Raw genomic sequence first — 13,380 nt, 5'->3', positions numbered from 1 at the left:
CTAAAGCTCGTGACAACTGAAAATTATTTCACGAGGGACATAAATTTGATAACTGGTAACTCGTTTATTATCCTCTGTTTATTACATACCCTCAGTTTGTGGCAGAAAGCCTGCAGGTACAAATGGAAATTATTATAATCAAGATTATTCAGCTAAATATATCATAATTTATTTTGGAAAATAAGAATCAATGCAAACAAGTGCACCTGAAAAACATGTCACATAATTATAAAGTAGCTACAGTAATTACTGGTTACATTTATGTAAACAAATTAAAAATAATAATAATAAAAAATAAAAACACCTTAAGCAGCTTACAGATTTTTCAGTTTATAATTATGTACAAGATAAAGGTACAGTGAAACCTCTCAAAACCGGACCCTCTGTAAACCAGAATTCCCTCAAAACCGGACGTTTTACCCAGTCCCTTTTTAAAAACCAGTACATAACCTCTCTAAACCAGATCCCTGTTAAAACCTGACATTTGTCTTGGTCCCTAGGGTGTCGGGTTTAGAGTGGTTTCAATGCTATTGCATTTTGCCGCCCTCCTTTCACATTCTCCGTCCTTCTTTATTTTTCTGCACCCCTACTATATTTTCCAGCACCCTACTATATTTTCCAGCACATATCTCCGCAGTTTCAAAATGCACACTTTTTTCCACACATAAAAAAACCACAACGATCAGTCTGCACACTGGACATCAAAGGAAACAAGCCGCATTGTGTACGAAAAAACAACTGATGAAACATTTACGACAGTTACCGTAACATAATTTAACAGTATTTTTAACAGCCTCTATTTTGTCCTATACCTGTATCTATTTGTATGCTTAATACAAACAATAAAAGTTATATTTTATTTGAGCAGTGAAAACATTTTAATTTTTTATGGATTCGGCAATCTCCAACTGGAAAAAACCCACTTATTTGGCGCCAAATTTGTCACGTGATCAGAACGGTCACTCTATCTTTTGTTTCCACTAACTGTCGTCTGATATTTTGTTCTCAGTTACAGATATAATTGATTGTAACTGACGATTTTTACTTTCTGTCATTCTGTTTATTCAGCAGTTCTTATAACATATTGTAAACTTTTCATTTTGGGGGGATATCACCGCTTATAAAATCAACGGAAGTGGTAGTGTTTGGCATTAAAATCATTCATCTTGGGTGCCAAATAATATATACTCCGCCACTACAAAAACGAAACTACTTTTTATCAGTTGGCGATAATATTTTATCACAGCGATCGATTCATTCGATGAAGATGGGAATAACAAAAAATGTTTTCGACATTAAGGGATCACACAAATGTCTTTTTTGTTTTTCGTATATCTTGAAATCTTTATTAAAATAATAATATTAAAACTTTGATTGGTTCAGCAAAACCGGAACTGCCAGTGAATATCAGACCGGTAACATCTTCGGTTCAGTTAAAAGACAAGTCTGCTTGTATTTCGTATAAACTTTTTGTAATCAAAATAAGGAGTAGGTCTTTCCACATAGTCTATCAACACACAACATGGTAACCACCAAGCTTCCCCCCCTTTATTTTTTTTGAAGAGTGTGGTGCTGCGCTGCCGCCCTCCTTTAATTTTCACCCAGCGAGAACACTGAAATGTTTAATTACAAATGCTGAGGTATCACATACTAGTTGATCATAATATCAGTCCAGTCTGACAATAATGGAATAAGGAAAATGAATACATGAATATGAATATTTACCTGATGACGAACCATTCACATCCTGACTGCTTTTCTTAGCATCATCCGACAATTCATCAGTGTCAACATTGCTAAGTGAAGACTGTCTTGTGCTACGGTTAATTTTCTTGCCATCCACTACTACAGAGTAAGTCGTGGCACCATCATCACTTGATGCAGAGCTGGAAGCTGATTCTGATGAACACAAAATGTAATGGTTGGCATAAAACAGCACAGAATGACCTATACTAGGTAAAACAACCCACACTGTATGCACACAATATTTATGTAACCGGTTGAATAAAGTACTTTTCAGGCTAAATAAAATTGATATATATATATATTTCCAGCAACTGTGAAACCCCTCAAAACTGGACACCCAAGAAAAAATTCTGGTTCCAAATCATAAAATCATCCGAGGTGATAATTCGAGCAATTAGGGATGCACAACAGATTCAAATTGTTCAGTTTTCATGTGTACAGGTTACATTAACATAATGCCTCGGGACTATATTATTTGCCAGATGTTTCAACTTAGAAGGGTTTCTGACACACAAGAGTAAATGTTAAGTCTTAAAATATGGGTAAATCACGGGATCATGAAATATTTAAAAAAAAACCACAACGATCAGTCTGCACACTGGACATCTAAGGAAACAAGCCGCGTTGTGTACGAAAAAGCAACTGATGAAACATTTACGACGGTTACCGTAACATAATTTAATAGTATTTTTAACAGCCTCTATTTTGTCCTATACCTGTATCTATTTGTATGTTTAATACAAACAACAAAAGTTATATTTTATTTGAGCAATGAAAACATTTTTATTTTTTTATGGATTCGGCAATCTCCGACTGGAAAAACCCCACTTATTTGGCGCCAAATTTGTCACGTGATCAGAACGGTCACTCTATTTTTCGTTTCCACTAACTGTCGTTTGATATTTTGTCCTCAGTTACAGATATAATTGATTGTAACTGACGATTTTTACTTTCTGTCATTCTGTTTATTCAGCAGTTCTTATAACATATTGTAAACTTTTCATTTTGGGGGGATATCACCGCTTATAAAATCAACGGAAGTGGTAGTGTTTGGCATTAAAATCATTCATCTTGGGTGCCAAATAATATATACACCGCCACTACAAAAACGAAACTACTTTTTATCAGTTGGCGATAATATTTTATCGCAGCGATCGATTCATTCGATGAAGATGGGAATAACAAAAAATGTTTTCGACATTAGGGGATCACACAAATGTCTTTTTTGTTTTTCGTATATCTTGAAATCTTTATTAAAATAATAATATTAAAACTTTGATTGGTTCAGCAAAACCGGAACTGCCAGTGAATATCAGACCGGCAACATCTTCGGTTCAGTTAAAAGACGAGTCTGCTTGTATTTCGTATAAACTTTTTGTAATCAAAATAAGGAGTATGTCTTTCCACATAGTCTATCAACACACAACATGGTAACCACCAAGCTTCCCCCTTTTTTTTTTTTGAAGGGTGTGGTGCTGCGCTGCCGCCCTCCTTTAATTTTCACCCAGCGAGAACACTGAAATGTTTAATTACAAATGCTGAGGTATCACATACTAGTTGATCACAATATCAGTCCAGTCTGACAATAATAGAATAAGGTAAATGAATACATGAATATGAATATTTACCTGATGACGAACCATTCACATTCTGACTGCTTTTCTTAGCATCATCCGACAATTCATCAGTGTCAACATTGCTAAGTGAAGACTGTCTTGTGCTACGGTTAATTTTCTTGCCATCCACTACTACAGAGTAAGTCGTGGCACCATCATCACTTGATGCAGAGCTGGAAGCTGATTCTGATGAACACAAAATGTAATGGTTGGCATAAAACAGCACAGAATGACCTATACTAGGTAAAACAACCCACACTGTATGCACACAATATTTATGTAACCGGTTGAATAAAGTACTTTTCAGGCGAACTAAAATTGATATATATATATATTTCCAGCAACTGTGAAACCCCTCAAAACTGGACACCCAAGAAAAAATTCTGGTTCCAAATCATAAAATCATCCGAGGTGATAATTCGAGCAATTAGGGATGCACAACAGATTCAAATTGTTCAGTTTTCATGTGTACAGGTTACATTAAAATAATGCCTCGGGACTATATTATTTGCCAGATGTTTCAACTTAGAAGGGTTTCTGACATACAAGGGTAAATGTTAAGTCTTAAAATATGGGTAAATCACGGGATCATGAAATATTTCTGGTTTTGAAATAATTCTGGTTTACTGAAGGGTTTCACTGTAATTAATCCATAAATCAAAAAAGAAAAGAATTTTTTTTCAAACAGTCATTTATAGCGATTAATATTCATTAATGTTCTGAATGTGAATCTTCTACCAGAGAATTTTAAAGCAATTTAATATACACATACACCTGTATGATCACTATTACCTGATTGATGTGGCTGTTTGGATCTCTTGGACTTTCTTAATCCTGGGGTTGAGCATCTAAAAATTGAAATGTAGGAGCATAGAACAAAGCAAATAACACTGACAGTATTTACAAACTGCTCACATGCATGTATTTGCTACTCAGCTTTTCATATTCAAATTCATAATCATTAAAACCAAAAGAAAATCCTCTATTTGAAAATTAGTTTCACTTGACAGACTAAATCCTTTCACACTGAACGTAATATCCAGGTTATGGGGTTTTTGTGTGGGTTTTTTTTTACCAAACTGCCAAATATAAATTAAATCTGAATGTGGCAAATATATTTCATAATTAAATTACAAAAAAATTCATTTCAAACTTTAATTAGATTACAGGTTTTCGAAAAATGTATAAAACCTAAATAAACATGATTGTTGAAATTTGTTTTATGACTCTTTAAAAAATTCTGATATTTTCCAGTGATTAACATAATCTGATATTAAATTATTTTGACGTGAACGACCAGTCTCTTCTTGTGTTATTTTAAATGTCCCAAAAAAATTTAAAAACCAGGAGAAAAAAATAAATTCTATGGATCAAAATTCCATGAACAATATATGAACAATTAAGTTGGGCAGGGTACATGCTGTCTATATATTAAGACACTATGTTTCATCCATCCATCTTAACCAACAGGCCAAACTACATTTCATACAGCTAAGACCCTAAACAATTAAAGGTGCAGACCCTAGTTTCAACTCGTAAACATGGACACTAAGTTTAGTTAATCCACAAACCTGGGCCCCGTTCCACGAACGAATTGTAGCTAAGGTTATTTGTAGTGATTTAAGGTGAGTTTTACAACTGGCACCGTAAACATTACAGCCGTTCCACAAAGCAACCTTACGGTAGTCGTAAGTGCCCCTTTAATTATTAATAGATTCTTTGCAAAGAAGTGCGAATTAGTTAAATAATAAATTGTTTACCGACTTTTTGGAACATTTTTGATGTATTCATTGGTATGGGACAACCATGAAGTAACTTTGTCAATTTATGCAGTAAGCGATAATTGCCGAATGCATAAGACATGAGAGTTATCTCCCTTATTTTCGTGTGAAGGTCGTTAGGCATACTGTTTTTCATTGATCACAGAGTTTCATAAAAGGTATTTGGTATATATTAGATCCATTTTTACACAAAAAGTTAGTATCCTTCTTAGAAAATTATCAAATCATCATCTAACTGCCATTTGACAGCTACGTTAGTGGCTTACAACTGCATGTCTGTCAATGATTTAATACAGCAATATGTTTGTGGAGAGCCCAACATTTTACCTGCCGTACGCAGGTTCAGCGGAGAAAAAGGACGTAGAAGCCGTTTCGTTATTTGGACACAAGAACTCCGATGCACTGGCAGGACTCAGTGGCTTGAAGGTGAATGAAGTCAGGTTGCTTGGTGCAGCAAACCTGAAATTGTTTGGAGCAAACGACTGTGCATCATCGTCAGCGATTTCTCCTCTTTTCGTCGCTACTTTTCTAAGATCTACATTGTAGGATTTTTTCTTTGGCTCTCTTGATTTCTCAACAGGTTTTTTCCCCTTCTCCAACTTTGGCTTAACATTTTCTGAAAACAGAACACTAACATAAAAAACATATATACTGAAAGATGTTAATAAAATTGTTCCAATCACACTGGCTCACTCTAACATTCATCTTTCTCATCTATTACCATCTGCCTTATCATTCCCATCATCTTAATAAACGTATTAAGAATTTTTTGTTTTAAATTCTAATGTCTTGTAAAAATATTAATCAGATTCAATCCTGATCCGTCAATTTCTTCTGTCTTCTGAGCTATCCATACCATTACCTATAATACAGTATAGTGTTGGGAATCGGATAGGATTTCTTCATCGATTATCAGTTATAACTTGTTGTCACCAACCGATCAACTTTCGATTACACAATCAGTTAGAAATACATGAACATAGAAAGACTTGAATTATAAGGACTATACACCTTTAGTACTCTGTGTATTTCAATGCACCCACCTAAAGTCCGAACCAAATATTGTTAACAATTACGATAAATTGCTCTCTAATCTTTATTTTTCGTTAAACTTTTGTCCACATTTTGTCAAAACTAAAATCTTAAAAAACTGTTACGACGACACAGATTCCACGTATTAGATGATGGCTATGTCACCTACATCAACTTCGCCGATCACATGGGGCAAAAAAGCATGTAATTTTGTGGCAGCTGCCATTGTCTTTTCAGGGAATATTTTCCAGGGTGTGTGTGTGTGAAAGGATATGACTTAATCTAATAAAGGATATAACTTAATCTAACAACATCATAACGTGTTATAATATAAAAGCAAAAGTGATGGAAAATCAGCAGTGGCATTACAAAATATATACGGTAATAAAGAAAACTGAAAAAAACCCAGACAAGACAGCCCACGTGTTCAGTCAGCCATATTTTTGGTGAATGTGACATCTTCAGTATTTGTATAAAGTGATGCTCTGGAAGAATTTGCCTACATACAGTTTACGAAATTAAGACAGCAACATACTTTTTTAAACAACAAAAGAAAATTCCACAGGTTTGTTCACGATGAGTTATACCTTTCTTATCAACCACCTTTGTCATCTGTCGAGTCATTCTACGAGTTACAGGAGGAGACTGAGGTTTTGTACGCCGGCGTGTTGTGCTCTTTACCTGCTTCAGGGCAGCAACTTGCTAAAAATAGTGAGAAACATCCAAAATAGAAAAACAAAATAACACAGGATTTAAGATAAATAAAAAATATATACAGCTAAAGCATTTTTGCTGTTTTAAATGTGTTGCCAAACAAATATCACCTCATTAAAAAAAAATTGTTGAATACATATATATATATATATATACATATGTGTCGGCTTTTGTGAATACATTATGAAATAAATGTTCCAAAATGAAAGGCATCAAATGTAATATTCACCGATTTATTACTGGCAGCAGTTATCTGTTTGATGGAGCTTGTCGATCTTGTGGCTCGAGTTGTACTCGAAGGTCTTGCGGCTGGCACAGGCTCAACATGCCAAGTGTTTGAAGCCGTCGCCTATTAATACAAAATATGCATTAGTTGTGTCAAAAGGAAAAGTAATACAGTAATAAACATATTATGAAATACTAGGAAACAAGTAAAAAGAAGCAGCAAAATTTTGTCATCTCTAAAATAACAAATAGTAAGATTTTTTTTTTTTTTTTACAGAAAAGAAACAAAGGCAGATTATTTGGAAGACCCTAGTTTTTAAACACCATGGTATATTTTCCACTATTAAGAGACCGAGAGTGATAACTCCCTTTAAAAAATGTTTTTATGCTGGATAAAAACAATTGCCGTCAATTGAAGCAGGTGTCTGAAAACTGAAACATGCCATAACCCATGCATGGGTAAAAGAATTAAAGGAGGGGGCGGAAACAAGAGACAGAATGACCTGTCTAATCATATGACAGATTTGGCGCCAAATAAGTGAGGTTTTTTTTAGTTGGAGATTGCCAAGTCAATAACAAATAAAGATGTTTTCGTTGATCAAATAAAATGTACCTTTTATTGCATGTATCAAAGATACAAATGGATACAGGTATAGGACAAAATAGAGGCTGTTAAAAATACTGTTAAAGTATGTTACAGTAACTGTCATAAGCTACTGAAGTTTTTCGTCAGTTGCTTTTTTCATACACACAACACAGCTCGTTTCCTTTGATGTCCAGTGTGCAGAATGATTATTTTTGTGTGGGCCACCCCGCTTAAATGGAGCAGCGAGAACACTATATAATAAAAAATGTCCCGCAGTTATCATTTGCTATGTTCTGATTGGACGTCACTAAAAGACTGAATGTTATCCTTCAATAAACCTCAGAAAATGACGTCATAACGTCAAAAGTGATGTCATTACGTAAACCAGGTAATAAAAAGGATGCTAGAAACTGAAATTGTTTGTATTTTCAAAAGAAGTGTTGTTTGTAAATAAAACAATTGTTTGCAGTTTTGGGTTAATTTATCGATGTAAAAAAGTCACAAATTTAGTATACAATCGCTTCACTACACTAATACTGGACAAAATGTTCCCTGTACATGTATTGGGTCGTATTTTGTTTCTTTTTGTGCAGGTGAATTTCAAACCGTAATATAAATTAAACAGCAGTGTAACTCTTGAACAAACCTTGTTGTGTTTAGTAGAAGCATCAGTTGTTGGTTTATTATACAGGTCAGTATCAATGTGCTGTACGTGATGCACTTTGAAACTTGGTTTGTTTTTCTTACTTTCCTCTTCCTTCATACGTTTCCTGTCATTTCGCCACTTCAGCAACATTTCCATTCTTGAGCCTTCTTTATTGCCTGAAAAAATATATATCAAGTTTAAATTAGCTCAGCAAACAAAATCTATTGTGTAAGACCTACACAGAAAACATTTTGTTCAGTATCGCATCGCACTAATTTTTAGAACATTAAACAGTTGACTACAAATATCTCAAATCAAGATTTTGAAAATAGCTACGTGTATGAAACCGGAGAGTGACAGTTTTGTTAGCCCAATTTAGAATAAACCTATAATATAAGTCGTTTTGCATAAGTTATTAACCCATTCTTCATTGTGTTGGAAAGTTTTTGCTGTAAGCTACACCACTAAATGTATTACTCACCAAAACAGGTTGCGTATATAGTTAACAATATTTACTTGTGATGCATGCTGGTTTTTGATGCATGTGTGGTAAACTTAGCTACCAGTTTAGTGCTCATGAGAAGTGTGGAAATACTAATAAAAAGGTAGGTTACCTGGTATTTGAATAACAACTGTCTGTTTATAAATATTGATATGCTTTAGAATCAAATGCTTATGCTCACAAAAACTGGTTCGTTCACCCATGATAATTAATGTAGCTGTCATTTTATTGAGCAATTATTATCGTTCGCAACTTGTAATTAGTCCAGAGGGACGTAGTGTTGTTAAGAAAAGTATTGAAGGAAAGAAGGAAATATTTTATTTAACGACACTCAATTTTATATTTACGGTTATTGTGCGTTGGACATATGGTTAAGGTCTACACAGATATTGAGAGCAAACTTGCCTAGGTTTTATCACCTATGTTTCTAGACTCCGGTAATCGGCATTATTCCCCACCATTTCTCAAAAGCTATGTCGTTTTTAATTTCAATATTGGAGTAAAAAATTATCAATCAATGTAAATAATTATATAAATCATGTTTTATTATATAAAGGCATATTTTGAAAACAATATACAAGACTAGATATTAATTTGAATAAATACAAGTACGCTATATGTATAGTATTAGTTTTTTCGATTCTATTAACAAGATGTTTTTTAAATGAAACTGAAAATTCCCAAAATTTTGTAAAGCAATGCTAAAATTTCCAAATTCAAAGCCATGGGTGTCAAGTCAAATTTTAGAAATAAAACCCTGCACGCTGTCTCTACTTCATGGGTTACTCTTCAATTAGAAGCAAGGGATATTTTACATGCACCATCCCACTGACAGGATAGTACATACCACTGCCTTTGTTACATCAGTTGTGGAGCACTGGCTGGAACGAGAAATAGCCAAATGAGCTCACCGACAGGAATCAATTTTAGATTGATCACACATCAGGCACAGACCTCTCAACCTCGAGACACTAGAAACCTGGACACTGAAGCCCAAAAACCGGGAGATTGACCTATTCATACATAATCAAGTGCAAAGCAAAATAAAGTGGTCATTCTTTTGTGTAGAAAACAATATTTGACAGGTGACGTCAGGGAATTTTCACTTCTAACCACGCGTGCAAACTCTCAATGAGAATGCGAGAGACTGGTAGTGATAACCTTACTTGGCATTGATCTTCTAAATATATATATATGGATTGTGTCCAGTCCTCTCACTTTGTAACTTTTTGTTATTTCTGGGCGAATTGGCCGAAAACTCTGCTGAACATGAACAGAAACTGTTTTAACTACAATGGATTTTTATCACAAGAAAAAAACCGTAAGATTTTCGCGGCTTTACCGGGCTTACGGTGAGATTTTGTGGAAAATCGTGAGACTTGAGAGGTCTGCAGACAAGCGCTATACCACTGAGCTACGTCCCGCCCCCAAGAAAAGTATTGATTTAACGTAATGATTCTGGTTCAGTTTCAGATATTTTTAAATATTAGGTTTTGTTTTGTCCACAGATTTTAGTGCCGTTTTATCAAACGTTAGGATACGTTTTTGTGTTGTCCAATTTCAACTTTAATTTGGGGTCGCTTTTGCTATATCCCAAAATAACTATGGTGCGAATTGATCAACAACCGTCCCAAACACATGCACTTATCCTCACCCTTCTTCGACGGTGTTTTACCGTCATAATTATGATGCCTCGAGTTACTGAGATTTTGATCAGACTCTTGAAGTGGGGACAGTTTATCCAAATTTCTTCGTTTGCCGGCTTCTTCATAACGGATGTTCTTCCATTCAATCGATCGTCGCTTTACACGAGCAGAACTGGTCACTGCTCTTCTTGTGAGTTTGTATGCAGAAGAAAAGTCTGATTTTTTTGACGACATTACGAAGAAGTAAATGAAACCTCTTCTTTCTATGAATTACGCGCCCATCAACACCTTTCGAAATTCGCTCAAAATCTTTAAAAAATGATTGGATGGCATTTTATTTCCGGTAAAACAAGGAAAGACAACTCCCGATTTAGGCAATTTATTCACGGGTTTCTTGAATCAAATATATTTCCAATAAAAATAAAGTTAACAGTTTCTAATAAAACAGTTCAGTTTGTTTTCTCGTGCACGGTTCGCGCAATCAACATCCGATTTGTTGTCGTCTGCTTGTCGTTCATTTGTGAGGTTTTACTTCACAGTTCTAGAAAATTTTCATCAACAATAAAGTTCAGACAAGTAAGTATCTAAATACAAAACGTTAAACCCCTAAAACCATTAGTTTTACCAAGTCGTTTTTGTTTATTCCTTAAAATTACTGATATCGGGTCCACGTGACTCGTAGAAATTGACTTAAAATGGAGGAAGATGAATTAACATTCTGTGCGTGTCACCTTGCCTCACAGGTGCCAGATCAACAAGGTCAAATAATTTAATTTGTATGATTTTTAAGCCCCCTGTTTGTTTTCAATTATTATATTCGATCTACAAAAGGTATGCTACATTTGTGTGCCACTACTGTAGTGAATAGTATTCATAATCCATTCATAACAATTGTAAATATTTTTAGTGTATAAATTGTGTCATTTAAGAATCAATTCATTAATTTGTTTTTTAATTTACAAACTATTCACTGATATGAACGTAATGCCTATCAGTATTGTCAAGTGTTAGCGAAGTGTTTTGGTAAACGCGTACCGGACCAGACCGTTTGACAAACTGAATGTTTCCTTTAAAAAAAAAAAAAATAATCAGTATGTTCATCAACTGTTAAGAAACATTTAAGTTTTCATGTAGTGGCCTTAAACATTGAAAATGACCAACCGCACATGTGAGGTATGATACTTTTTGCAAACTCATGCACCTGAACGCAGTTGGAAACGTTGCACTTTTTCCTGTTTACCGGAGGGTGCTTCACTTTTGTTTACTAATGTATGTATGTATGTATGTATGTATGTATGTATGTATGTATGTATGTATGTATGTATGTATGTATGTATGTATGTATGTATATTTATATAGTATATGTATATGTATATGTATATGTATATGTATATGTATATGTATATGTATATGTATATGTGTATATATATATACATATACATATACATATACATATACATATACATATACATATACATATATATATATATATATATATATATATATATACACACACACACACAGTGTATATATATATATATATATATATATATATATATATATATATGTTTTAATGAGTGAATGAACGAATGTTTAAAGACACCCGAGCAAAAAGATTCACATCGGTTATTGAGTGTCAAATGACATTTTTAAAATGCTACACTATTCAAACTGGTATTGGCTTAATATACAATAGATATACAAGGCCGGTTATTTGACTGCGGTGAACGGACGCATCGTATGAATCCAGTGTTCACGAATGCTCTCATTGAAAACAGTGTATTTTAATTTTGGTATGCTCCACGCCGCATCCAATGTGAATTAGTTCTAAAAACAAAAATGTGGAACTCGAAATTTAATCTACTTGCAAAAACCAGTGTGTGTGTGTGTGTGTGTGTGTGTGTGTGTGTGTGTGTGAAGGGCAATCATTTAAGAAAATTCATGAACGCTTTTTTTTTTGCTGTTGCGTGTTGTGGGTTTTTTTTGGTGTTTTTTTATAAATAATGATTAAACCCCGATCATTCCTCACTTCCCTGCATTGGTTTCAACTTCAAATGTATAGAAGATAACAAATGTATACTAAATTAAAAACAACAAACAAACAAACAGAACCTTTAGACCTATATAGTGGAAATAATTGTATTTCCACATATATTAAAGGCACTCTCCCGAGTTTGCTGAAATTGTTAAGACGTTTTCAATTAACAAGAGACTTCTGGACAAGTAACATTAAATACACATGGAATTTAAACAAATTTCTACATGTATCAGTGTTTGAATAGTCAATGAGAAACATTTTTAATAGTAGCTCAAATTTTATTTTATTTTTCAACATACATTTCGAGGGGTTAGTGTCTGCACTGAAAACTTTGGAATGCACTTAAAAATCGGATATTTTAACTTTTGCTAAATATTTTGCTTTTAGATGCTAGCAGTTATTTGTTTTAGTATAAACCTTAAAAGTTTTGTCTGCTAATAATAATAAATCATGATGTAATTAGATGAAGAACTATTTAATATATTCTGGCTCCTGGAACTTGAACACAAACAGCTCCAACCAGCATGCCAGAGCAAGCTATTTTATAAACAGTTTTTCTTACAGTCCAGCATATGTGACAAATTGTGTGAAATCTCAAGTCAAGAATAATGTTATCTTACAGTGAGTCCACGTGGCATACAGTAAACGTTTAATTTCGCAGCAGCTCTGAACACCTAATTGGGTCTGTGTTGTTAATACTTTGAAAATGTACTGGAGGCAGGAAGTAATTGTAAACAATAACAAATTATCTTTTGATGGCAGACACTAGAAAGGGTCATGGGTGTTTCCAGCTGTGTGCACAGTAACCTTATCCTACACTGAGATGATGAATTGGGCTCCCTGGTGTT

At 34.1% G+C, this 13,380-nt stretch overlaps 1 protein-coding gene across 1 annotated transcript in view; it reads right to left on the bottom strand.

The window, feature by feature from the left end:
* LOC121375058 (microtubule-associated protein futsch-like) overlaps window positions 1-10,789 on the bottom strand; it is a 28,872-nt gene extending 18,083 nt beyond the window's left edge. Inside the window, exons 1-8 of the mRNA XM_041502275.1 lie at window positions 10,503-10,789; window positions 8,347-8,522; window positions 7,119-7,238; window positions 6,763-6,877; window positions 5,471-5,759; window positions 4,155-4,210; window positions 3,375-3,548; window positions 1,726-1,899 (exon numbers count right to left, since the gene is read on the bottom strand). Coding sequence (XP_041358209.1) covers window positions 1,726-1,899; window positions 3,375-3,548; window positions 4,155-4,210; window positions 5,471-5,759; window positions 6,763-6,877; window positions 7,119-7,238; window positions 8,347-8,522; window positions 10,503-10,728 — 1,330 coding nt within the window. The 5' untranslated portion in view covers window positions 10,729-10,789. The remainder of the gene's footprint in view (window positions 1-1,725; window positions 1,900-3,374; window positions 3,549-4,154; window positions 4,211-5,470; window positions 5,760-6,762; window positions 6,878-7,118; window positions 7,239-8,346; window positions 8,523-10,502) is intronic.
* Between the last annotated feature and the right edge of the window lie 2,591 nt (window positions 10,790-13,380).

The sequence above is a fragment of the Gigantopelta aegis genome, chromosome 6, assembly GCF_016097555.1.
Source record: "Gigantopelta aegis isolate Gae_Host chromosome 6, Gae_host_genome, whole genome shotgun sequence".
Taxonomy (NCBI): Eukaryota; Metazoa; Mollusca; class Gastropoda; order Neomphalida; family Peltospiridae; genus Gigantopelta; species Gigantopelta aegis.
This window is presented reverse-complemented; position numbering and strand designations above follow the sequence as displayed.